The sequence below is a fragment of the Carcharhinus amblyrhynchos genome, chromosome 2 (assembly GCF_965287045.1).
Source record: "Carcharhinus amblyrhynchos chromosome 2, sCarAmb.v2.hapA, whole genome shotgun sequence".
NCBI lineage: Eukaryota > Metazoa > Chordata > Chondrichthyes > Carcharhiniformes > Carcharhinidae > Carcharhinus > Carcharhinus amblyrhynchos.
Genome location: NC_137325.1, coordinates 111,365,391 through 111,392,962, shown reverse-complemented (window position 1 = coordinate 111,392,962; position 27,572 = coordinate 111,365,391). Strand labels below are relative to the sequence as shown.

The following is a 27,572-nucleotide window of genomic DNA, read 5'->3' as shown; positions in this document are numbered from 1 at the left end:
GCACGGATTGCTCCAGTTTTCTTGCCATTATGACACTTAATAGTTTTTTTTAAAGGAGTGCTCTGCTTATGATCAGGGTCACTATGAAAACATAACTAACCCAGATATTCTTCCACCAAATATCAAGTGGACAGAAATTTTAAAGTATATGAGTTAAAAATTGCAAAATGGAGAGAGAAAGCATCAACAGGCCCATCATCTGGTTAGCATATTTTTGTTCCACCCTTGCAAACATGGACTAAGATACAAACCAAATTGTGAATTTTGCTTGCCTACCATTCCAATCACAGCTGAAAGGTAAATTCACTAAACTAACATGCTGTTGATAAATTGAAGTCATAGAAACATCTAAAAATTCCACTACTGCAACAGCAAAACAGGACAAGAGAATTTTATCCGCACCCTGCATTCAGAGGATTTAGAAGGCACAACTCAATAGATACTAACCTGAGTTAATCTACCCAAGCATAATAGAGGAGAAGCACGAGGCCACACTGGCTCACCCAGAATTCTCAACTCAATTATGATACCTTGTCTAAAATTATCTTCACGGTATGATAGCCGAGTGAAGATTTTACTGGACAGCAATCCAGAGTTTGCGAGTTCAAATTCAAATTGGGAAACTGAATTGAATAAATCAGATAATCTGTAGACTAGAAACCAAAAACAAATGTGAAAATCATTGAGCCAGCAACTGGTTGGTCAGACTACCTTTTCTGTTATGTCCAACAAGTGACTTTTTAAAAGAGAGAGGTTAATTTGGGAACATGCCCTGTGTCCCCAGATTATTCATAGGGGACACAATATACAATAAATATTTGTCCCAAATACACCATTGTAGCCCCTCCTCATTAGTATTCTATTTTCAGTTTATTGCCAATGATATTTTCCAGAGTTTTTGCGTATCTGTGTTAATGACTGCTTGGTACTGTGGTGAATGTTGCTGTTGTTTCAGCAGGAAAGTGACAGGGTTCACTGTCTGCAAATAGAGGGGATAATATATTAACAGTAAATAAACACAATCAGGCATTAAGACTATTATTGTATGTCTTTTTATTTGTCTGGCCTCAATTAATGTATGGGACATTATCGTGTTATATGCCGTGCAAATCATGGAATACAATCTAAATGACAAGATACGTACCACAAATCCAGTGCTGTCCCCTAAGTGCCACTAACCCCATGTTCTTCAAAGCTCTCCACGTTGAAGAGCTTCATCATATGGAACCGCAATGTATGGTGTCTCAGTCTACTGGCTACTCCACCCTGAACCCTCCAATTATATGACAATCTTTCCTGCAAACATAAGAGCAGTGGGAATCAAGACAGCCCAAACAGGCCATAGAATTTTTCCCCTGAAATATATTTTCCTTATGCCATGTATAATTATTTAATTATCTCCTAAATTCTTAACAGTTTTGCCTTAACAAGGCTTATTTTTGCATACGTATTTTACACCAATTTCTCTTTTGTATATCCAACATTAAGGGCCCATAAATAGCTAATGATCAAATAACATGTTTCTGTGATGCTTATTGACAGGTAAATATTAGCCAGGACACAGGAAAACCTCCCTGTTCTAAGAAATAACGTCATAGAATCTTTAACTTGCATCTGAAGGAGGCAGTTGGAGGTCTTGTTCCAAAATCTCATTTGAAAGATGGCACCCTGAACTGTACAGCAGTCACTCAGATAGCATTTCAATACCTGGCAGCATTCATGTCTCACTCTGTGATCTGAAGAATTCATGAAACTCGCATTCGTGTTGAGGGACTTCATATCACTGACACCAAGTAAATCATCACTGTGATATTCTCCATGCATGCCTCTTCAGGTGTTTTGAGGCACATTTCACCTTAGAAATCTTGATAAGACAGTTTACAAGAAGTTTCAAGTGCGTTTTCTCAAAGTCAACTTCTGTTGTCTACATTCTCAATGACAGTATCCAATTTCACAACTGGATTAATGGAGTAATTGTGCACTTATAAAAAAAGATATTCATTAACCACTAAAATTTCTTACCAGATTTCTAACAAAGCAATTTGATTCATGAAGTAATCATAGAGAATATATCACAAAAATTTACATCAGGTTCACCTTCTGCACTGTAAAGACTCTATTATTCCCTGATATGAAATCTGCATAACAGATGTCCATCTACTGTCAGATTTATTGATGACAGAAAGATGCAATTTAAGGATGGTGTGAGCAATTGTGATTAATTAGACAACTTTCTCTTCGGTATTGTGTGCTCCATTAGTAAAACAGAAAAATGCAACTTCTAGGAAGAAATGTGACATCTAACCCTTAGAAGTTGTAGGCTCTTACTTTCAATAGCCAGTCCAAGGGAACTTTAAATCTCAAGTTCCACTTAAAAATTTCCTTTTGATTAACAACAAGATTAGAGATTTCAAGGTAGAGATCAGAAAATTGATCCGCAAACTGATAAGGAGTGCAGCTTGGAAAATTTACCGCTACCATTTACAGTAACCAACTGTTGAGCTGAGGTGCTCATTCTGAAGTTCAAACACAAATTATCAGCATACATTCTATCCTGGCATAGGGATCAGACTACATAAGAACATCAGAAATAGGAGCAGGAGTAGGCCATCTAGCCCTTCAAGCCTGCCCCGCCATTCAACAAGATCATGGCTGATCTGAAGTGGATCAGTTCCACTTTCCCGCTTTCTCCCCATAGCCCTTAATTCCCTTGTCTATCAGAAACCTTCTGATTAAACACCGAGTAAAAACACCAAAGAAATAATACATAGATGGAATTATCAAACATAGTCTCATGTCTAGCAACTTGAAAACACCTACAAAGAATAAATGTGGAATTGCACCACATTGTCAGCTACTTATTTTAATTATGTTTATGGAAGTTCCAGTCCACAGAATTGAGAGCACCTGTTGCACTCCAACTGAGGAAATTAGCAAAAAGAAAAGCTTTACAAACACTTGCATGCAGAAGCAAGGAATCCAGGCAAAGCGCTGCCGATAAATATGTTTGGCATAAGTTAATCTTATTCTCAGACTTCACCATCTACTGCAGAGAGAAAAATCCAAAGTAAATAAAACCACAACATCGCTACAGTGGTGACAGTGGAAACTGAAGGTAGATTAAAATGTTATTTGCATATTTATTTTCTAGTAGAGCTGGAGGCAAACCTCCTTCCCACAACAGAATTTGGATGCTTAAGTCTAATATAATGTTGACTTTTAAGTGAAAACATTTCTTCTGAAAGGGTGCATATTTTCAGTATTGCTGGAAAAAAGGACATGCTGACAAAGCTTTTTTTCTTGCACTCACCAAAACAGGACAAGAATGCCAAATTTCAAAGGGAACAATAACTTAGACTGCACAAGAAAAGCTCTCTCTAAAATTTGAGCAACATGTGGAGCTAGCAATTTCCTGTTGCTGCTATGAATCAAGGACAGTGTGTAGAATGTGAGGAAGAACATTTTCTTCCAGCAAGTGGTAGTGATCTGGAACTTAGTGCTTACAAGGGAGTGGAAATTGAAGCAAATGATTTCAAAGGGAAATTGGATGAGCACTTAAGGATAATTAACCTGCTGTGCTATTGAGATAGATCTGGGGAATGACTATTGTTCCACAGAGAGTTGGCATTGCCTGGATGGTTTGAGTGGCCTTCTTTGGTACCTTAATGGCTCTAGTATTCTCTTCATCATGCCTCAAAAATTGAGGTGTTCATTCTTGTGATAAATTTTAACCATTACTACAACCAATGGCAATTTCTATTCAATGTTCAGTTTATAATATTTATTTATTTTGAAAGAGAAATCATTACACATGAAGTCATGAAAAATGTAAAATGATGAAAACATTTTACAGAAATATGTACAGAGAGATGAATGCTGTGCTCGTAAGTAAATGCAATGGAGGGAAGTTCAAGAAATGGTAATTTTTCATATTTTTAATTCTTGCTGATCAAGTTTCATCTGCAGTTGCCAGCTTCTGCAATGCTGACAGTGCAAATCCTTTGTCCAGTTACTGAATTCAGACAAAGGAACCTTCACTTTCAGCACTTAATCAAACATAAATGTTCAGTTAACTAACATACCAAGCACCACAGTTTACCTAAAAGACAGATTAAGAGTCACCTATACACTTCATTGTAGTTGATACTTAAATATAGAAAGCTCAGTGTATCTCTCTTAAATGAAGTAAATGTATCACCACTCCACCCCGAATGTTGGTTTATTCAATGATAGAGTTGCTCAAGTAATGCCATTTAATATATTTCAATCAGGGAAGTCCTTCATATTTACTCGAAAAACTTAATACAAGCAATCTTGAAGAAAATAGATTAACCAAGTCAACAAACCAATATTCCCAAACTCTTACCCCTCCATTACCCACCTCTCACCCATCTGAAACATGCAATATAATGAATGTATTGTGTGTAACAGACACATCTTTTCAGCATCACATTGACTGGCTGTAATACATTCCCATCACTCATACCGTTAAGAAACGTGTTTCAATTTTATGAGCAATACCATGGGAGGTCAGCTTAAAATTAGAAGATATTTGGAGATAAATATAAAAGTGCACCTGTACTTGTAACCATCAAACAAATTACTCAAACTTTGCTATTTGTGTGTAAACAAATGCTTCCAAGTGTAAATTCCTTTCTAAAGATAACTTCAGTTGGCCACAATTTTGCATTCAATCAATTGGATTCATTTCAAATGATTAGACCAATCAATACCAATGGCTCACATCACTAATTCAAAAATTGGTATTTTTAGGGAAGTACTAATAAAGTGACACAATGCTCAAACAGTTTACTGCTGCCTTAAAATGCTTGCAGCTGGCATACATGTTGTTGACCTGAATTCCTTTAAGCCTCAATGGATAAAGTTCCAAAACAACACCTCGCTATGAAATAGGTGTCAGAAAATGCTGCAGTCCAAATCTGCTTGGGAACAGTAAAAAAAGAAAATGCACAAGGCCTACTAAGGTCATCTAATCTTCACTTATCCTGTGGTATTTAATACATTCTGAACTTCAGCCTCAATTCCATGACTGGATGTGGCAGCAGAGAAAGAACTCAGGGTATCACAAAAATCTAAGACTTGACTCTTCACACTGGCAGGATCATCTAGTCCTACGCCATTGGTGTAACCCCGCTGCATATTTCCTGGCAGCGTGGGCTAGAATCAATGAAAATCTCATTGATTAACGGCTGGGCAAAAAAAAAATCCTACTGCCGGCCAATGATGCACTGCTCCCGCCACCGAGAAAACGCCATGTGGAGGCCAGAGAATCCAGTAAGAAGTCTGACAACTCCAGGTTTAAGTCCAACCGATTTATTTGATAGTAAACTCGCAAGCTTTCGGGGTTTGCCCCTTCAGATTCTGTCTGAGGCCAAAACTCTCCATTCACCTGACAAAGGGGCAAACCCTGAAAGCTTGCGAGTTTACTATCAAATAAATCGGTTGGACTGAAACTTGGTGTTGTCAGACTTCTTACTGTGTTTACCCCAGTCCAACGCTGACATCTCCACATCGAGGCCAAAGAACCACAGTGATTGTTCCAAAAAGTTAAACTCCTCTGTGAGCATCAGATCTGGTATTTAATTAAACATGCTTCTTCATTTGTTTGACTTCTAAGTATGAATACAGAAAAATTATATAGTAATCCAATCATTGGTACATCAAACCATCTCCAATGCAGTATTTTTTCCAGTACTGCAGTCAGCATAGATTATTTGCTCTAGCTTTTGAGTGGGGCTTGAAACTATAATCTTCTGATGCAGCAAGAGTGTTGCCAGAGCTGAGGTCACCCATGAATCATACATTAGAGTGCAGAAAAGATTTAGTAGGACATTACCAGGTTTGAGTTATAAGGAGATACTGGATAGACTGCGATATTTTTCTCCTGGAGCATAGGAGGTTTAGGGGTGATCTTAGAGATCTATAAAATAAACAAGAGGCATAGATCGTATAGATAGTCAACATCTTTTCCCAAAGGTGGGGAGTCTAAAACTAGAAGACATAGGTTTAAGGCGAGAGAGGAGAGATGACAAAAGGGTCCAGAGGGGCAGTTTTTTTTTAACACAGAGGATGGTGAGTGTCTGGAACGAGCTGCCAATGGTAGTCGTAGAGGTGGGTACAATTTTATCTTTTAAAAAGCATTAAACAGTTATGTGGGTATGGTGGATATAGAGGAATATGGGCCAAACATGGGCTATTGGGACTAATTTGGTGGTTTAAAAAGGGCGGCATGGACAAGTTGGGCCTAAGGGCCTCTTTCCATGCTGTAAACCCATATGACTCTATATAAAACTTTATCAATGCATCTAAGACATCTAAAGCTATTCCTAGAAGAAACGCATGATCAGTTCCCCATTCTTCTCCAGTACATTTGCAGTCCCTCCTATGAAATAAAACATCATGGCATTGACTTAGTGGATATAAATAGTAGAAGCTTCTTATTTTCAAAACCCAGCTAATTATCCTACTGACTTCTGAAAGTTAATGCTTCCTTTACACTTACTATCATAGGTGCAAAGAATGGGATTGAAACCTAATTTGGTTAGGGACCAATAATATTTTGCAGACAGAATTTGAGATTCAAAATATTGTTAAGTGAATAAAGCCACAAGACTCCACTGGTTTTGACAAACAAAAATAAACTTGGTCGAAAATATAAAACAGTTCATAACGTCTATCGTACGCTCTGCCATCCAGGGTTAATATGAGATAAATTGAGGTGAGTTAATAGGCAAACTGTGACTAAACACACCACACTGTGCAATAAATAATCAAGACAAATCCTAGATTTCAAATAACCTGCCTAGGTACCAGCAAACACAAAACCAATTAATCTCATTTAAACCCTTGCCTCCCTCGTGAGAGATTGCAAGTTTTTCACTTTCAAAGATCCGGCCTCAGAATTCCCTCAAAGTCACTCAACTCAAGACTGTCCTCGGGGACTGCACACCTCACAGGGTTTCGATCTTGCCTCCTGAGACGCCATTCCCCTGGATCTCCAAGTCTGCATACACTGTTGTGATATGGGACACAGTGGTTAGCACTGCTGCCTCACAGCACCCGGGACCCAGCTTGGGTCGCTGTCTGTGCAGAGTCTGTATGTTCTCCCCATGTCTGTGTGCGTTTCCTCCAGGTGCTCCGGTTTCCTTCCACAAGTCCGAAAGATGCGCTGTTGGTGCACTGGCCATGTTGAATTCTCGCTCAGCGTACCCGAATAGGCACAGTGTGACAACTAGGGGATTTTCATAATAACTTCATTGTCATATTAATGTAAGCCCACTTGTGATACTAATAAATAATCTTTAAAAACAACCTCACTTTACTGGTGCATATTCAGCTCTTTAATAGCTGGCTAGCTTCACTGGGCTAGCACTGCCCCTGGATTTCACCAAGCTCCAAACTCCCCAGCTACACCAAGCTAAAAATAGCTCTCAGAGGCCCAATACTTTCCAGCACAGAGCCAGTGATCTTCGACCATTTTTTCAGCTCCCTAGCTGACCCTCCTGATAGTCGTGCTATCAAATAGTTTCTGGGACTTTTCCTGAACCTCAACTACACAGCATTATGTATACTATCTAAGTTGAAGGGATATAATTTTAAAGGTAAGGATCATATTTAAAGGGAATTTGAGGAAAGAGTTTTCCACCCAGAGGGTGGTGGGAGTCTGGAACGCACTGCCTGGGAGGATAGTAGAGGTGGGAAATCTCAATGTTTAAAAAGAACATAGAGAAGTACTTGAAATGTCATAACATTCATGGCTATGGGCCAAATGCGGGCAAGTGGGATTAGCGAAGATTTAGTATAGTTTTGTTGATGCAGGTTCAATGGGCTGAATGTATGTGGTTTATGACTATGCTGCCTGGAGCCTGTTAACAGCAGCACCTTTTTGATAAGGCTTTTGTGGCACACTCCCTCAGTGCAAACTCAGACAAATTAAAAGCTTAGAACTTTCTTAAGCTCCACCCATCTCCACGACAACCTAGCCTTTTGGGGCTCAGTGAATGCTTTTAAATTAGAACTAAACAAATCTATATGCTTTATTTCTTTGCAAGCAGTATCTCCAATTCTCCACTAAGTAAGCCCACCTGCTGTTTTATCTTACCTCTCTAGTTGTCAAACCCTTAAGTCAACATGACCGTCAACCTATTACGTGTAATAGCCTTCAAGCAGCTTTAGGTGCATTTCTCCCATTTTAGACAGTTAAACTTCAAGCTCCCCAGAACTAAAAATTACCTCTAAAATATTACCATGAACCATAAACTAAGTACTTATAACACCTAACACTTCTATCCAGACCAGCAACATCACTGGCTGATGAGAAACTAACTGCACTTTAACCTTAACAGTGAAATAATCAAAATGTCTCCATGACAAGTCTATTCAAAGAGTAATATTCATGAGGTGAATGTTGGCACTGATCTAGAGTCCTCAGTCAGATTCAACTGCAGCTCATTGTCAAGGTCAATCCCAATCAAAGGTAGTTTCCACAGAAACCTAAAATTACATCAATGGGAGAAAGAAACTAATTGCTTCTGTGGAATTGGAAGACTATGTGGAAAAAACTCCCAGCTGACAACTAGAATACACTGACCACCGGAATAAATTGGATAACCTGTGCAGAGATTGAGCCCACAGATAATGACAACAATCACCGACAGTGACAATAATTACCAACCCCGCCCCCTCCCCCCCAACTTCCTTTGTCTTTTGCAAGACTCCTGTGCCAACTTGGAAACTAAGGTTTCACTGCAAAAGATTTTTCAATCAAACTTCCATGTGCTTGGAATCATTATTCATTTAAGGAAGACTCATCCATGCAATATCTCTCTCTTAATTTAGGAGATACTTAGTGAATAAAAGTTTGTTTACTGCAGAAAAAGACAGAACATGTTGCAGTCAACACATGATGCATTGAAGCAATGGAAAACCTAGAAAGAGGACCAAAAGTTCAACATTATTTGTAAAGCAGATTTTTGTTTACAATTTAGCTTTTTCCAAAGCAAAGCAATCTTCATTATTCTGAAACACAGTTTTAAAAAATTGCATGATGAGAAGATAATTAGAAAAGTTTAAATAAACAATGGAAAGAAATGCTGCTGAAAACTGATAGCATAATGAAAAAAGGATTAAGTTCAAAAAAGAAAATCCACCAATTTGGTCCATCAAACAAGAGGAAGATCAATTTTAGAGCCATGTCAGCCAATGACAAAAACCCTTTCCAGTGGCCAAATGATCTCTTCATTCTATAAGTAATTTGATGTGCATCTTAAGCCAATTATATGCACCCTAACAGCCAATACTGGGCAAGGAAATTTGGGTGGGACCAACAGATGGTGACTACTGAGTTCCATTGGAATCTAAAGCACCATATGCTGGCTCTTTGAGAAGCCTAGGGGTTACCTCAGCTGTTGCTCTGTCCCTGGACTTGAGTTTATGGACTCCCTGGACTTACTTCTGTGCCCGTGGTCCCTACCACAGTAGAGGTCAGACATGTTGTCCTCCAAGACGGCCTTCAGTTTTTGATGTGCTCCTGCTACTGAAGTTAATGTAGAATAAGCAGGAACTGAAATAAAAAAAAAGAAAATGCTGGAAATGCACAACAGTGACTTAAATAGGGATTCTATAGACATGTGCTTTGGTTTTGTTTTAATCAAGTGACACTGAAAACTGCCTCAAGACTTGGTGCAAAATGTAAAATCAGAGAAAAACATCAGTAATTACATGAAATTGAGGGAGGAGATTAGAAGCAAACGCATTTTGCTTAATATGGCATTCCCCCTTCACAATAAAAGCGTCAACAGAAGAAAAATAAGTGAAATTTTCAAGGGCGCGTCTCAAAAACCGTACAATCCCAACTCTGAACTGTTAGGGCTTTTCACAATTATTTTGCATTGCAATTTACATTTTGAATCCACTATACGGACAGTCATTTATGCTGTGCACTGACTAACCAACTGCCGTCTATAGAAAAGGATCTGTTTACTAGTAAAGAAGCCAATTTGGCCTCTTACAGGGGTTTCCCTTACATTATTGAGTCATGTGACCTCCTGACCTCTCGTCAAGCCAAAAGCATGACTGATTCATTCTTCTTCAATTGCTTAGCCCTCCCCCCAGGAGGTCGTGGGTGGGAGGAGAGAAAGAGAAGGTATGGCTTCCTTCAGATGTCACTGATTCTTTAAGAAAAATGAAGTAGCCACTCCATCCTCTTTAAAAGTTACAGGATAACTTCCTACTAGTGATTTAGACAAAAACTAGCAAAATTAATGAAGGGAAGCCAAAACGGAAAGGAACATATTTTCTACCTTATATTCAAAATGTTCACTCTAATAGATTATGATCTTTGACATAGAAAGTAATTTAATACAGTTGCATGAACAATAAAAGGGAGGCCCAACCCATTCATGACAAAATATAGTGGTGTGTTCTTATTCACTGCACAAAACTGAGAGAATTGAATACATCAATCACTTCAGTCACAGGAAACATTGCAACATTCCAATATACCAATAACTTTAGTCAAACATTTACACCAGAAGCTTGGAAAAATGAGCTATAACACTATGTAAGCAAAGTTTTAACATTTTCGTATTGACATCTAAGTTATTTTGTCTGAAATAGTACAGTGAAAATATTATAAGATCCTTCAGTAACCAGCTTCCTGGGAAAAATATAAAAAGCAATAGACTATTTCTCATAGGATGGAAGTTACAAACAACTAGTAATTTTCTTTCTAATGTTTTGTTCAATAATCAAAGCCAAGTCAAAAATCATTTATTTCAAGTGAGAAAATCTGAATCAGCTAAACCAATTTAAAGAAAAGGGACAGCAAAAAACAATTAGTGTAAAATTGAACTATTCCTGGTTTATGTAATCTTTACTATTTGGATGCTGCTGCATTTTGATGTTTAAAACAAAACTGCCGTACAAACTAACATCTGATCACTGTTCTATGATTTCAAAATTTTGTGAGGAAGAAAGGATTTACCACACCATTTTCAACAGGGAGAAAAGTAAATAAATGATTTATCATCGGCTTCCCTCCAAAATAAACTTTCAGGTAGGGAAGCAAAACACATGTCCTCCTCTCACTTGCCCTTCTTCCTCTGATCAAAAATGAAAGAAGCAATAATTGTTTCTCTTTAATAACCAAAAATGAAATGAAAATGTAACACGTTTGCAATATCATTGTTGCGCCCTGATAGGTATTACTGGCTGGAACTGGCAATCAATTTTAGATGTTTCATTTGCTGGATTGTGAAATTCTTTTTATTTAATACTAAAGATATTAGACCAGAAAATACTTGTTGAATCACCTAACCAGTTACCAAAAGAAAGTATTCAATCATGTACTCAATTCTCCCTTAAAATCTTCCAAACATTTTGTCCTCATTGTCTAATTGGCTAGTCTGCCACACATTTACTATGCTTGGCATAAAGTGGATGAAATCTAAATTGTCCATCCCTCTTCAAAGCTTGAATCTTGGTTCCAGAATTTGTAACAATCTTAAACATATCAGGATTTAGTTATAAAACAGAAAACGCTGAAAATAATCAGCAGCATCATTAGAGAAAGGAACAGTTAGCATTTCAGGTGGAACACTCTGATGAAGGTCATTGACTTGAAATGTTGAATTGATTAGAATAAATTAATCAGTTGTTTGAGGATGCAACAAACAGGATAGATAATAGGGAAACAGTAAATAATCAATATTTGCATTTCCAAAGCATTTGATAAAGCGCTGCATAAGAAGTGAGTTTATTGTGTTGGGATGATATATTAGCAGGGTTAGAGGATTGGGTAACAAACAGTGAACAGTCAGAACAGATTATTTTCAAGTCGGCAAACTGTAACTAGTGGAGCACGCCTCAACTAAGTGACAGGTTGTATTGTACTGACATTGTACTTTTAATTTAATACTAAAGGTATAAGATTGGAAAATACTTTATAATTCATCTGACCAGTCCCCAAAAGGAATAGCACTTAATCACATACATCTAAAGATATCTAGGCAGATATAGGTTATGAGGAGGATATAAAAAGTCAACAAAAGGATATCAGTAGGCGAAGCGAGTGAACAAAAATGTGGTAGACAGAATGTGTGGGAAAAAGGAAGGCTGTCTATTTCAACAGAAAGATAGAAAAATAGAACACGACCATAGATGTCGATATACAAGTTGACTTTTGAAGCTTTGAAAAATCCCTCCAAATACTGGAGTTGACTTGAACACTAAGTATAACAGTGATCTGTCAGCATGGGTGTGGGTAGCTGCCATTTTGAAATATCATTAACATCTAACAGAGTAGACATGTCTTAAACTCTCAACATCTACTTGATCCCTTGCACCCAGCTAATGAAACTGGTAAGTAAAGCATGGAATGAAAAATTGAGGTCAACTACCAATGCATGTCATTGCTGAAAAGCGGAGTTAATTTATTTGCACAGTACATGCAAGAACATGTGTTTTGTGGCCTGAAAAATGGGGTAATCTTGTATGCTGCAACTTACAGTATCAAAATGGAGAGAAATTGCAGTATGCTGCAATACAGACAAATCAAGGAGGAATTTCTTCTAAAAGCTGCTAGTCTTTAGAATTCTCTTCCTCATAGAATAGTGGAGGCTGGATCATCGAATATATTCAAGGCTGAGTTAGACAGGCTTTTGATCGGCAAGAGATCAAGAGTCATGGGGGCAGGTCAGAAATTGGAGTTAAGGACACAACCAGATCAACCGTCATCTTACTAAATGGCAGAGCTCAAGGGGTCAAGTAGTTTCCTCCTGCTCCTACTTTTTATGGTTGTATGACAGTTGGTAGCTTTGTGCCTGTTTGCGCACCTCAGTTTCAATAATTCTGTTTATTGCACCATTTTAATTAAGCAGCAACATCAGAATACGTCCCCCCAATTCCCAACAAGTGTGCACTAACGTCCACCAGTTGCAAGACCGTAAGAAACTACAAAAAGTCGTGAATGTAACCCAATCTATTATGCAACCCAATCTATTATGCAAACCAGCTTCCCATCCATTGGCTGTCTACATTTCCCACTGCCTTGGAAAAGCAGCCAGCATAATTAAAGACCTGATGCATCCTGAACATACTTTCTTCCACCTTCTTCCATTGGGAAAAAGGTACAAAAGTCTGAGGTCACATACCAACCAACTCAAGAACAGCTTCTTCCCTGCTACTGTTAGACTTCTGAATGGACCTACGTTGCATTAAGCTGATCTTTCGTTACATCCTAGCTACGACTGTAACGCTACATTTTGCACCCTTTCCTTTCCTTTGTATGGTATGCTTTAAATGTATCGCATGCAAGAAACAATATTTTTCACTGTATGTTAATGCATATGACAATAAATCAAGTCAACTCGGACCATTTCCTCTCCTGACCGCCACTTCGAAAATCTCCTTCTAGCCCTTTCCAGATTGTTAACAAGCTCTTCAACAATCTACATAGGCAATTAATTGGAGGCACCCTCTCACCCCCTCCCCCAAAAACTGTAGCATGCACCAGACACAGGAGACTGATACACCACCCAGATGCTCCATTTTGAAAGTGTGCTGCATCCTAACCTTGCACGTTTTTTTTGCATTTTCTTTGATACACCTCTAACTGATGCTGCCATGATCTGTCCTCACAGCTAAAACAGTACACTCTTCAATAACACTGTAAAATGTTTAAAACAAAATATTTGAAAATATCTATTTAAAATCTGACAGCTCTCAACTGTAAGAAATTTTAAAATTGTTAATTTGATGTTGCTGCATTTGAGTTATTCTGAATATTTTGGAGCAAAAACTGAACTCTCAAGAATTGGCTGGATAATAATCTGCCCCTCATGCAATTTTTGGATTCACTCGCTATCTATAACTGTCTGAACTTGGGCATTGGATTGTTATGAGTCTGCAGAAGGATCTAGATAGGCTGGGCGAATGGGCCAGGAAATGGCAAATGGAATTTAATGTTGGCAAGTGTGAGGTGGTCCACTTTGGTAGGAAGAATGGTAGGAAGGACTATTACTTACAGGGCGAAAAACTGCAGCAGGCGACGGTGCAGAGGGACCTCGGGGTCCTTGTGCATGAGTCGCAAAAACCCAGCCTGCAGGTGCAGCAGGTGGTCAGGAAGGCGAATGGGATGCTGGCCTTCATAGCGAGGGGGATTGAATATAAAGGTAGGGAGGTCTTGCTGCAGCTGTATAGGGCATTGGTGAGGCCGCAGCTGGAGTACTGTGTGCAGTTTTGGGCGCCGCACCTGCGCAAGGATATTTTGGCCTTGGAGGGAGTGCAGAGGAGGTTTACTAGGCTGATACCGGAGTTGAGGGGGTTGAGCTATGAGGAGAGGCTGAATAAACTAGGCTTGTACTCGTTAGAGTTTAGAAGAATGAGGGGAGATCTCATTGAGACGTATAAGATGATGAATGGGATGGATAGGATAGAGGTGGAAAGACTCTTCCCGCTCAAAAAAGACAGTAGGACTAGGGGGCACAGCCTCAAGATAAAGGGGGGGCGGTTCAGAACGGAGTTGAGGAGGAACTTCTTCACTCAAAGGGTGGTGAATCTCTGGAATTCTCTGCCCGTTGAAGTGGTGGAGGCTGCCTCGCTAAATATTTTTAAGAAGCGGGTTGATGGGTTTTTGATAAGAGAGGGGATTAAGGGTTATGGGGAGAGGGCGGGAAAGTGGAACTGAGCCACGACAGATCAGCCATGATCTTATTGAATGGCGGGGCAGGCTCGAAGGGCCAGATGGCCTACTCCTGCTCCTATTTCTTATGTTCTTATGTTCTTATGTTCTTTATACTCCAAGTTGACTCATCCTAACCAAATTCTACCAGCGGATATCAGATTCAATTTTGGACTCTCTCGTAACAATTCCTCCTTGTCCTCTACTCATGTCCAGACCATATCTCCAGTCATGTCTTGGTAATCTAAATCCCCTCAGTGTCCAGCAGTCGCTGCTGCTTCAAACCTACTCCCATTACTTTTATCGCCCTTCATCTCTTTTGCTGCTTTTGGACCACTTCCATTCCTGTTAACTAGTCATGTCGTTTTTCATTTCTATGCTCTCCAGTACTCAGTGTCCCCCCTTCCCCAACTTAACTCATTACTATTCCTTAACTTTCCCACTGTATTTTCACCATCCCAGGCTTTAATCCTCTTTGAATAAGCCAGAATGTACCCTTGGTGTTCCTTTTAGTATTGTATGAAGACTCCATTGAGGCATGCAATTGCTGGTTCCATGCAACCAGCAACTGAAATCATAGAAATCTTACAAAGTTACTGCACGAAAAGAGGCCATTTGGTCCATCTCATCCATGTCAGTTGAAGCAGCCATAATTCCGCTTTCCAGCTCTATCAACTTTATAGTTTGTGATATTTCAAATGCACATCTATTACTTCTTAAAATGTGATGAATGTTTCTGCTTCCCCACCCTTTCAGGCAGCAATCTCCAAATCCCCACCCTTCTCCAAGTGAAGAGAGTAAAACTGCTTGATCCTTTTATTGATGCTAACTCCACCCAACTTTCTGGGGTCGATCTTACTAACTTCTTTCCTGCCCCCTTATCTTCCTCAACAGCTTCTTTCAAAAAGTGTTGCTTCTCTGCAATTTCCTCCAGAACACCTTTAGCCTCATGAATAAGGCCTTTGCCAACAAGAATTTTACTGTGGACAATGTAGTGATGGAAATTTGGCTTTTCCAGAAATTTGACTCACAACGGAGACACTTTGTCCCTTCCTGAAACCTCCTACCAAATTATATGTTCCATCATTTAGCCTATCAAATTGCTATGGTGGTGGCACTAAATCTCACCCTAACCTTCTCTTTGATTTCATTGCCCTCCGAGACACTCTACACCTCTCCCTCCATATAAAATCCCCTATTAACCATGACCACCCCATCGACATTGGCTTATGGCAACTTTTGACCATGGCCTTGACTGAGGCCATCTCCAACTATCTTTCTTTCATCCTTTACCACCAAAATCCTCTACCCCTTCTGTTCTATACTGGTTCTTAGAATCACAGAATCCCTACAGTACAGAAGGGGGCTTTCTACACCTCCTGACACTAAAGGACAATTTAACAAGGCCAATCAACCTAACCTGCACATCTTCAAGTCATTTATAATTGCACTTCCATATTCCTTAGCCTTGAGGCTTCTGCACCTGTCAATCTGATTAGCCACTTTACCTTCACCTTTGACACATCTCCTGAATAACAGCAGTACTCAGTCCTTCCCTTGCTATTTCTTCGAACGCAACCCCCAATCTTCATGCTCTCAAATGCAAGGATGCAAGATTTGAGACTATCTGGCACATAACTGGCTGATCCATAAATGATCTGATTCATTCATTTCAATTGCTATTGGGATGCATAGGAACGTAGAAATTAAAGACTATCCAGTTCATTGAGCCTACTGTGCCATTCATGTTGATCATGACTGATCATCCAACTCAGTAACTTGTTCTCACTTTCCCTCCATATTTTTGGATCCTTTTAGCTTCAACAGCTATATCTAACTCCTTCTTGAAGGCATACAATGTTTTGGCCTCATTTGCTTTATGTGGTAGCAAATTCCACAGGGTTGCCACATTTTGGGCACAAAATTTCTTCTCATCTCAGTCCTAAAAGGTTTACCCTTATCCTTCCTGCACCTGCCCTGTCTAGTCTTCTAAACTCCAGCAAATATAATCCTGACTGACTCAACCTTTCCTCATAGGTCAGCCCTGCTATCTCAAGAATCATTTTGCTAAACCTTTGCTGAACTCCCTCTAATAGCAAGAATATCCTTTCTTAAATAAGGAAGCCAAAACCACACAATATTCCAGCTGCGGCCTCATCAATATCTTTTATAACTGGAGCAAGACATTTCTCTTCCTGTGGTCAAATCCCATCATTATGAAGGCCCAAATAACAACTTTACCACATGCTGCATCTGCATGCCTACCTTCAGCAGCTGGTGTATGAAGACACCTAGCTCTAATTTTTTAAATTCATTCATGGGATGTGGGCTGGACCAGCATTTGCTGACCATTCCTGAGGGCAGTTAAGAGTCAACCACCTTACAATGGATCTGGAGTCACATGTAGGCCAGATCAGGCAAGGATGGCAGATTTCCTTCCCTAAAGGATATTAGTGCATCTGATGAGTTTTTACAACAAACAACAATGGTTTTGTAGTCATCATTAGACTTTTAATTCCAGATATTTCCTTCTCTCAATTCACAGCCATTCAGATAATAATCTGCCTTCCATGTTTGCTACCTACTGAAGCAGTTAACCTCACATTTATCCACATAATGCTGCATCTACCAAACATTTGCCACTCATTCACCTTGCTTAATATAAAAAAGGATAGCAAGAGTTTTTATAAATATATAAAAAGGAAGAGGCTGGCTAGGGTGAACGTTGGTCCTTTAGAGGATGAGAAAGGGGACCTAGAGGTAGGGGATGGGGATATGGCTAAGGTAGTGAATAACTTTTTTGTTTCTGTCTTCACGGAGGAGGATGTGAATAATTTGCCGAGTGTTAGTGATGGAAAGGTGGTAGGACTGGAGGGTCTTAATGTCATTACTGTTACTAGAGAGGCGGTGCTCGACAGACTGGAGGGGCTGATTGTGGACAAGTCCCCAGGACCGGATGGAATGCATCCGAGGGTTCTGAAAGAAATGGCGGAGGTGATAGTGGATGCCTTGGTGGTTATTTTCCAGACGTCGCTGGATTCCGGGGAAGTGCCGGAAGATTGGAAAACGGCCAATGTTACGCCGTTGTTTAAGAAGGGTGCCAGGCAAAAGGCGGGGAATTATAGGCCGGTTAGTTTAACGTCTGTGGTAGGTAAAATGTTAGAATCTGTCATTAAGGAGGAAATTGCGAGGCATCTTGAAGGGAATTGCTTGATAGAGCAGACGCAGCACGGTTTCATTAAAGGGAAGTCGTGTCTGACAAATTTACTGGAGTTCTATGAGGATGTGTCTAGGGCAGTGGATAGAGGAGAGCCGGTGGATGTGGTCTTTCTGGATTTTCAGAAGGCGTTTGACAAAGTACCTCACAGGAGGTTATTGCAGAAGGTCGAGGGACAAGGAGTTGGGGGTACGGTGTTAGCGTGGATAGAGGATTGGTTGTCAAATAGGAGGCAGAGAGTGGGGGTCAACGGGTGCTATTCGGATTGGCAGATGGTGACTAGTGGAGTGCCCCAGGGGTCGGTGCTGGGGCCTCAGCTTTTTACCATTTATATAGATGATCTGGAGGAGGCAACCGAGTGTAGGGTGTCGAAATTTGCTGATGACACCAAGATTGGGGGAACGGCAAATTGTGCGGAGGGTGTGGAGAGTCTGCAGAAGGATCTAGATAGGCTGGGCGAATGGGCCAGGAAATGGCAAATGGAATTTAATGTTGGCAAGTGTGAGGTGGTCCACTTGGTAGGAATGATTATTACTTACGTGGCGAAAAACTGCAGCAGGCGACGGTGCAGAGGGACCTCAGGGTCCTTGTGCATGAGTCGCAAAAACCCAGCTTGCAGGTGCAGCATGTGGTCAGGAAGGCGAATGGGATGCTGGCCTTCATAGCGAGGGGGATTGAATATAAAAGTAGGGAGGTCTTGCTGCAGCTGTATAGGGCATTGGTGAGGCCGCAGCTGGAGTACTGTGTGCAGTTTTGGGCGCCGCACCTGCGCAAAGATATTTTGGCCTTGGAGGGAGTGCAGAGGAGGTTTACTAGGCTGATACCGGAGTTGAGGGGGTTGAGCTATGAGGAGAGGCTGAATAAACTAGGCTTGTACTCGTTAGAGTTGAGAAGAATGAGGGGAGATCTCACTGAGACGTATAAGATGATGAATGGGATGGATAGGATAGAGGTGGAGAGACTCTTCCCGCTCAAAAAAGACAGTAGGACTAGGGGGCACAGCCTCAGGATAAAGGGGGGGCGGTTTAGAACGGAGTTGAGGAGGAACTTCTTCACTCAAAGGGTGGTGAATCTCTGGAATTCTCTGCCCGTTGAAGTGGTGGAGGCTACCTCGCTAAATATTTTTAAGACGCGGGTTGATGGGTTTTTGATAAGAGAGGGGATTAAGGGTTATGGGGAGAGGGCGGGAAAGTGGAACTGAGCCACGACAGATCAGCCATGATCTTACTGAATGGCGGGGCAGGCTCAAAGGGCTAGATGGCCTACTCCTGCTCCTATTTCTTATGTTCTTATGCCCAAATCATAACAAAACATCTCTGCATCCTCCTTACAGCTCACCCACCCATACAGCTTTGTGTCATCTGTAAATTTTGGAGAAATTGCATTTAGTTCCTTCATCTAAATCATTAATTATATATTCTAAACAGCTGGAGTCCTCGCACCAATCCCTGAAGTACCCCACTAGTCACTGTCTGCCATTTGGAAAAAGACGTATTTACTCCGATTCTGTCTGCCAACCAGTTTTCTATCCATCTCAATATACTATTCCCAATCCCACGTGCTTTAATTTTACACGCTAATCTCTTAAACTGGATTTTGTCAGAAGCCTTTCGAAAGTCAAAACAAGCCAAATCCACTGGCTCCCCTTCAACTCTTATTAGTTGCATCCTCAAAGTAGGTGCCAAGCATGATTTCCCTTGTATAAATCCATGCTAACTCTGTCCAATTCTCCAAGTGCTCTGCTACAGATAAATTCATGACTGGTAAGATGATCTAAAATTACAGGGAAGAGGCAAGAGAATAGGGTTGAGACACATATCAGCCATAATCTTGAATAATGGAGCAGATTCAACAGGTCAAAGGGTTTAATTCTGCTCCTCTACCTTGCCAGTTATAGTCCAAAATCCTTCATAATGGACTCTAGAATTATCCCCACTACTGACATCAGGTTGACTGGTATAAAATTCTGTTTTCTCCCTACCTCCATTTTTAAATAATGGGGTTGCATTAGCCACCCTATAATCTGTAGGAACTGTTCTGGAGTCTATAGAATTTTGGAAGACAACAATCAATGCAACCACTATTCCCAGGGCCACTTCCTTGAGCATTCTTGAACATGGATTATCAAGCCCTAAGGATTTATCTGCCTTCAATTCATTCAATTTCCTCAACACCATTTCTGTACTAATATGGACTTCCTTCAGTTCCTCCCTCTCACTAAACTTTGTGTTCCCCAACATTTCTGAAATGTTATTTGTGTCGGAAGGCACAGTGGTTAGCACCACTGCCTCTCAGCACCAGGAATCCGGGATTGATTCCCAGCTTGGATCAGTGTGGAATCTGCACATTCTCCCGACGTCTGCATGAGTTTTCCCCATACACTCGTTTCCTCCCATAATCCAAAAGACAAGCTGGTTAGGTGCATTGGCCATGCTAAATTTCCTGTCAAGTGTACCCGAAACAGGTGCCAGAGTGTGGCAAAGAACAAAGAACAAAGAACAACCCAGCACGGGAAACAGGCCCTTCGGCCCAACGAGCCCGCGCCGCCGCATCGCCCTGCACCTATTCTACCCTGCATGTCTACGAATGGGACCCTACTCAGTCAGATTCAGGGAAGAAATAGTGTCAATTTGGTGGAAACCAATTAGCCTAAGAGCACATCTTTGGGGTGTGGGAGGAAACCGGAGCGCCCGGAGGAAACCCACGCAACCACAGGGAGAATGCGCAAACTCCCACAGACACAGGCCCAAATCCATGTATCTGCACAGCTAGCAGTGCTAGTCACTGAGCTGTTGTGGAGCCCGTCTATCGGTCCAGGATCAAGCACACACACTGACATGAAGTACTAGGCCACTCCTGGACTTCCAAGAGCAGCCCACGCACGACCCGCCGTGTGCATGCCCCTCGCTTGACACGAGGTGGACCTCCACCTGTGGAATAAAGACAAAAAATATTAATCATACAGCCTGCCCTTCCGGTGTCTCCCGAGGTTTAACCCTATTTAATAGCCCCTACCATATCCCTCCATTCTCGTTTCACTCATGTGCCTATCTAACTGCATCTTAAACGAGTCCAACGTTCCTGCCTCCACCACCCTACTCGGTAGCGCATTCCAGACCCCCACAACTCTCTGCGTAAAGAACCTTCCTCTTACCTCCAAATTATACCTCCCCCCCCCACCCTTAAGTGATGACCTCTTGTGTTCGTACCCAGTATAGGGAGCAGTCTCTCACTATTAACTCTATCTATTCCCTTCAGTATCTTATATACCTCTATCATGTCCCCTCTCAATCTCCGTCTTTCCAAGGAGAATAGCCCCAGTCTCTTCAATCTCTCCTCGTAACCCAGTCCCCCCATGCCAGGCAACATCCTGGTAAACCTCCTCTGCACCCTTTCCAGAGACTCCACGTCCTTCCGGTAATAAGGTGACCAGAACTGGACGCAGTACTCCAAATGCGGTCTAACCAACGTTCTGTATAACTGAAGCATTAGACGGCAGCTTTTATACTCTAAGCCCCTTCCTATAAAGGCTAACATCCCATAAGCCTTCCTAACAACGTTCTCCACTTGTGACGCAACCTTCATGGATTTGTGAACCTGCACTCCCAGGTCTCTCTGTACATCTATACTCCTAATCGGCCTACCTTTTATCACATAGCTCCTCTCTGCATTATTCCTTCCAAAATGCATCACCTCGCATTTGTCAGGATTAAATGCCATCTGCCACCTATCTGCCCACTGCACCAACCTATCTATATCCTGTTGTATCACCTGACAATCCAGTTCTGTACCCGCCAACCCTGCCATCTTGGTGTCATCAGCAAACTTGCTGATCACACCACCTACTCCCTCTTCTAAGTCACTTATGTAGACTACAAAGAGGAGAGGTCCCAGTACCGAGCCCTGCGGCACACCACTGGTCACTGGCCTCCAGCCCGACAAGGTACCCTCCACAACTACCCTCTGTCTCCTATTTCCCAACCAGTTCTCAATCCACCTAGCTACCTGGCCTCGTATCCCATGCGCCTTAACCTTTTCTACCAGCCTACCGTGAGGGACTTTGTCAAACGCCTTACTGAAATCCATATAGATGACATCAACGGCTCTCCCATCGTCAACCGTTTTTGTCACCTCCTCAAAGAATTCCACCGGATTCGTAAGGCAAGACCTCCCTCTAACAAAGCCATGTTGCGTATCCCTAATCAGATCGCAACGCTCCAAATGCTCATACATCCTACCCCTAAGTATTTTTTCCATTAACTTCCCTACCACCGACATCAAACTCACCGGCCTATAATTCCCAGGGTTATCCCTACTACCTTTTTTGAACAACGGGACCACATTTGCTACCCTCCAGTCTTCTGGGACCTCACCTGTGTCCAAAGAAGAGACAAAGATGTGCGCCAGAGGCCCAGCAATTTCATCTTTCGCCTCCCTAAGCAGCCTGGGATAAATACCATCAGGCCCCGGAGCTTTATCCGTCCTTACGCTACCTAAAAGCCCTAGCACTTCCTCTCTCGTAATAACTATATCCTGCAACTGAACCTCCGCTCCCTCCAAGAGACCGCACGATTCTGAACCCCTCTCCTTCGTGAATACCGACGCAAAGTATTCATTCAGGAGCTCCCCCATTCCCTCCGACTCAATACACAACTCTCCACTCTTGTCCCTAAGAGGACCAATTTTCCCTCTAACTACTCTCTTGCCTCTAATATAGGAATAAAATGCCTTAGGATTATCCTTAATCCTACCGGCCAAAGCCATCTCATGCCCTCTCTTCGCCCTTCTAATTCCCCTTTTTAGCTCCCTCCTACTCTCTCTATATTCCTCCAGCGCACACTCCGTACCCATTTGTTTTGACCTAACATACGCCTCCCTCTTCTTCCTGACCAAGTCTTCAATATCCCCCGTAATCCACGGCTCTCTAATCCTACCTTTCCCATCCTTTCGCTTAACCGGAACAAACCTCCCCTGCAACCATTTCATTTTGTCCCTAAAAGCCTCCCACTTGCCAACCGTGGACTTGCCAGCTAACAGTCCCTCCCAGTCAGTTTGCTGCAGCTCCCTCCTAATCCTGCCATAGCTCGCCTTTCCCCAGTTCAGCACACTCCCGCTTGGACGGCACTCGTCCCTTTCCATTTTTATCCTAAAGTAGACGGACTTGTGGTCACTGTTCGCCACATGTTCGCCTACCTCTACCTCACCCACCTGCCCTGGCTCGTTTCCCAACACTAAATCCAGTATAGCCCCTCCCCTAGTCGGGCAAGTTACATACTGTTCTAGCGACCCTTCCATAACACATTTCACAAATTCCTCTTCCCTCCGTACCCCCAGCTCTAGGCCCCCTCCAATTCACTCCGGGAAAATTAAAATCACCCACTACAACCACTCTATTCTTCCTGCACCTGTCCAAAATGCCCCTGCAAATTCCCTCCTCCACTGACTTTGGGCTGTTGGGTGGCCTATAGTACACCCCTAGCAGTGTGATCTCTCCCTTTTTATTCCTCAACTCCACCCACAGCGACTCAATCCCTATCTCTTCCATATCGCCCTCCCTCTACACTACTGTGATGTTTTCCTTGACTAACAGTGCCACCCCTCCACCTCTCTTCAACCCTCCTCTGTCACACCTAAAACACCTGTACCCAGGAACATTCAGCTGCCAGTCCTGCCCTTCCCGTAACCACGTCTCCGTTACAGCCACCACATCCAACTGCCTCACAAACATCAAGGCCCTAAGCTCATCCGTTTTCCCTGCCACACTCCTAGCATTGAAACAGACACAGTTCAACCCACAAGTGTCCCTCGGAACCACCTTCTCCCTTATAATTTTCCTTTCACCGTCTCTCTCCCAGCCACCTCCCCACCCCCCCCCCCCTATTAGTTTAAATCATTCCTGAACACCCCAGCTAACCTCCCTGCTAAGACACTAGTCCCCCTCCCGTTCAAATCCTCCCCACCCCTCCTGTACAATTGCCTTTCTCTCCTAAACACCTCCCAGTGATCCACATAAGTAAACCCCTCTACCCTACACCAGTCCCTCAACCATGCATTCAACTGCATGATCTCGTCATTCTTAGCCCTGCTCGTACTGGGCAGCAACCCAGACAGTGCCACCCTAGAGGTCCTGCTCTTTAGTTTGGCCCCCAACTCCCTAAATTGCCTACGGACCTCTCCCCTACTCCTCCTTCCTATATCCCCCTCTCCTACGTGTACTATGACCTCTGCCTGGGTCCCCTCCCCTTTCAAAATTCCCTCTACCCTTTCCATTATATCCTTTACCCCTGCTCCAGGGAGGCAGACCACCATCCTGGAGTCGCGCCCTTGCCCACAGAACCTCCTATCAATCCCTCGGACCCTCCCATCCCCTACCACTATCACCTTACCAGCCCCCTTCCGTCCCTCTAAGTCAGTCTCCCCTTCCTTCCTATTTTTCTGTGCCCCTGCCGACGAACCTTGGGGGGCCTCCAGGGAGGCCGGGGGACCCTGACTACTCTTCTTCTTCCTCTTTCCCCTCCTAACAGTCGTCCATCCTCCCTTCTCTTCAGCCCTTGAGACCTCCTCCTGCTCATGTTTCCCAGCCATTATCTCCTCGTTCTCCCTGACTAGAAACGCATCTTCCAGCCGCCCCTCGAGTTGCCTGACCCGGGCCCTCAATCGCTGCAGTTCTAAACATTTACTGCAGATGTGTACCTTGGGGACCCGTGACACCACCAGGAACTCCCACATGTGGCACCGGACGCAACTTACATTCCTCCCTATATTCCCTGCCATGTCCCAACCTCCTGTAAGTGCCCAAGGTAGAAATCTGTCACTCACCTTCTCCAAGCCTGCACTCGCCTAAGCCCAGCAAGCCAAAGCCCTTCTCACTCAGTTCCCACTCACTCCGCTGCCCGCTCCCGACGCTGCCCGCTCTATACTGCTACCCCTTTTTTATACCCCCCGCTCCCCCTTAACGACAAACCCCTGGCCTAACTTCCGGTACGGAAGTAAACTACACTCTAACAAGCCCCAAGAACCGGAAGTACAGGAAAAAAAGCGGTTTTCACTTTAAATCAGTCACTCACCACAGCCACAGCCACCAGGTTCAATGCTCCGGAGAACAATGAGGTGGGTCCCCGGGTGAGTATCCGATTTATACCCCCCGCTCCCCCTTAACGACTATCCCCTGGCCTAACTTCCGGTACGGAAGTAAACTACACTCTAACAAGCCCCGAGAACCGGAAGTACAGGAAAAAAGCGGTTTTCACTTTAAATCAGTCACTCACCACAGCCACAACCACCAGGTTCAATGCAACTCAGGGATTTTCATAATAACTTCATTACACTGTTAACGTAAGCCTACTTAACATAGAACATTACAGCACAGTACAGGCCCTTTGGCCCTCAATATTGCACTGACCTGTGAAACCAACTTGTGACTAATAAATAAACTTTGTGTCTTCCTTTGTGAAGATAGGACCAATGTATGTATTTGGTTGTTTAGCAATTTCTTTGTTCTGTATTACAAGTTCCCATTTGATTGTAAGAAACCTATATATGCCTTCATCAATCTTTTTTTCTTCAAACACCTACAGAAGATTTTACAGTCAGTTTTTATGTTCCTCGCAAGCTTACTCTCATACTCTATACCCTGCTAAATGAATCTCTTGGTTCTCCTTTGCTAAATTCTAAACTGCTCCCAACCCTCAGGTATTTTCTCACCAATTTGTGCGCCTCTTCCTTGGATCTAATACTATTGGTAATTTCCCTTGTAAGCAATGTTTTGGCCACTGTCCCATTTTATTTTTGTGCCAGACAGGAATAAACAATTCCTGCAGTTCACCATACACTCTTTGAATGTTTGCCATTGCCTATCCACAGCCATCCCTTTAAGTAACGTTTCCCAATCCATCACAGCTAACTTGCATCTCATAACATTGTAGTTTCCTTTATTACAATTCAGAATCCTAATAGTCACAGAATCAAGTACGTCACTCTCCATTTTGTTGAGGAATTCTATCATATCCCTAAAGGGCCTCACACAACTAGCCTCCACTTATTCTTTTCGCACTGTCCCGGGAACCCAGGTGCAAATCCTGCCACAGGCGATGATGGAATTTGAATTCTGTAATAAAAATCTGGAATTAAGATTCTACTGATGACTATGAAACTGTTGTCGATTGTCAGAAAAACCTATCTGGTTCACTAATGACCTTTAAGGAAGGAAATCTGTCATCCTTACCTGGTCTGGCCTACATGTGATTCCAGATTCACAGCAGTTTGGTTGATTCTTAACTGTTCCCCAAAGGCAACTAGGGATGCGCAATAAATGCTGGCCAGCCAGCAGTGCCCATGTCCCATGAATGAGTAAAACAAAATTATACCATAGTGAGAAAAGATTGAGTATGTGGACGTTAAGAAAGAGGATGTGTTGGAATTTTTAAATTCTATCAAGATAGATAAGTCGCCAGGACCGGATGGGATGTACCCCAGGTTACTGTGGGAGGTGAGGGAAGTGATTGCAGAGCCCCTGGCGATGATCTTTGCATCGATGGAGAAGGGAGAGGTTCCAGAGGATTGGACGATTGCGGATGTGGCTCCTATTTTCAAGAAAGGGGACGGGGATAGCCCGGGAAATTACCGACCAGTGAGTCTAACCTCAGTGGTTGTTAAGTTGATGGAGAGGATTCTGAAGGACAAGATTTATGAGCATTTAGAGGAGTTTAGAACGATCAGAAATAGTCAGCATGGCATTGTCAAGGGCAGGGCGTGCCTTACGAGCCTAGTTGAGTTCTTTGAAAATGTGACTGAACACATTGACGAAGGAAGAGCGGTGGATATGGTTTACATGGACTTCAGCAAGGCGTTTGATAAGGTCTCCCATGCAAGACTTCTTGAGAACGTGAGAGGGCATGGTATCCAAGGGGCTTTGGCCATACGCCTTCTTGACCACATCCTCCACCTGCGAGGCTGATTTGAGCGCCAGAACTGGCTTGCCTGTAGAAGGCAGAGTGTGGTTGTGGATGGGTCTTTTTCTGCATGGAGGTCGGTCACCAGTGGCGTGCCCCAGGGATCTGTTCTAGGACCCTAGCTGTTTGTCACTTTCATAAATGACCTGGATGAGGAAGTGGATGGATGGGTTAATAAAAGTTCGCCGACAATACAAAGGTTGGTGGTGTTGTAGATAGTCTGGAGGGATGTCAGAAATTGCAGCGTGACATAGATAGGATGCAAGACTGGGCGGAGAAGTGGCAGATGGACTTCAACGTGGATAAATGTGTACTGGTCCATTTTGGCAGGACCAACGGGATGAAGGAGTACAATATCAAGGGTAGGAGTCTTAGCAGCGTTGAGGAGCAGAAGGGTCTTGGGGTCTGGGTCCATATGGCGCTCAAATCAGCCTCGCAGGTGGAGGATGTGGTCAAGAAGGCGTATGGTGTACTGGCCTTCATTAATCAAGGGACTGAGTTTAGGAGTCAAGTGGTAATGCTGCAACTTTATAAGATCCTTGTCAGACCCCACTTGGAGTACTGTGCACAATTCTGGTCGCCTCACTACAGGAAGGATGTGGAAGTTATTGAGAGGGTGCAGAGGAGATTTACAAGGATGTTGCCTGGATTGGGAGGCATGCCTTATGAAGATAGGTTGAGGGAGTTAGGGCTCTTCTCCCTG

The 27,572-nt window shown here is 42.6% G+C and overlaps 1 protein-coding gene across 5 annotated transcripts in view; it reads right to left on the bottom strand.

Annotated features, from left to right (window-relative positions):
• mllt10 (MLLT10 histone lysine methyltransferase DOT1L cofactor) overlaps nucleotides 1-27,572 on the bottom strand; it is a 272,972-nt gene that overhangs the window by 43,400 nt on the left and 202,000 nt on the right. For 4 of the 5 annotated variants that reach the window (XR_013889342.1, XM_080211105.1, XM_080211107.1 and 1 more), the window contains one exon: nucleotides 9,473-9,583. The exons of the other annotated variant lie outside the window; for it this stretch is intronic. Coding sequence is in view for 3 of the 4 variants with exons in the window: in XM_080211105.1 (XP_080067231.1) it covers nucleotides 9,473-9,583 (111 nt within the window). In the remaining variant the exon portion in view is untranslated. The remainder of the gene's footprint in view (nucleotides 1-9,472; nucleotides 9,584-27,572) is intronic. 5 annotated transcript variants of the gene reach the window in all.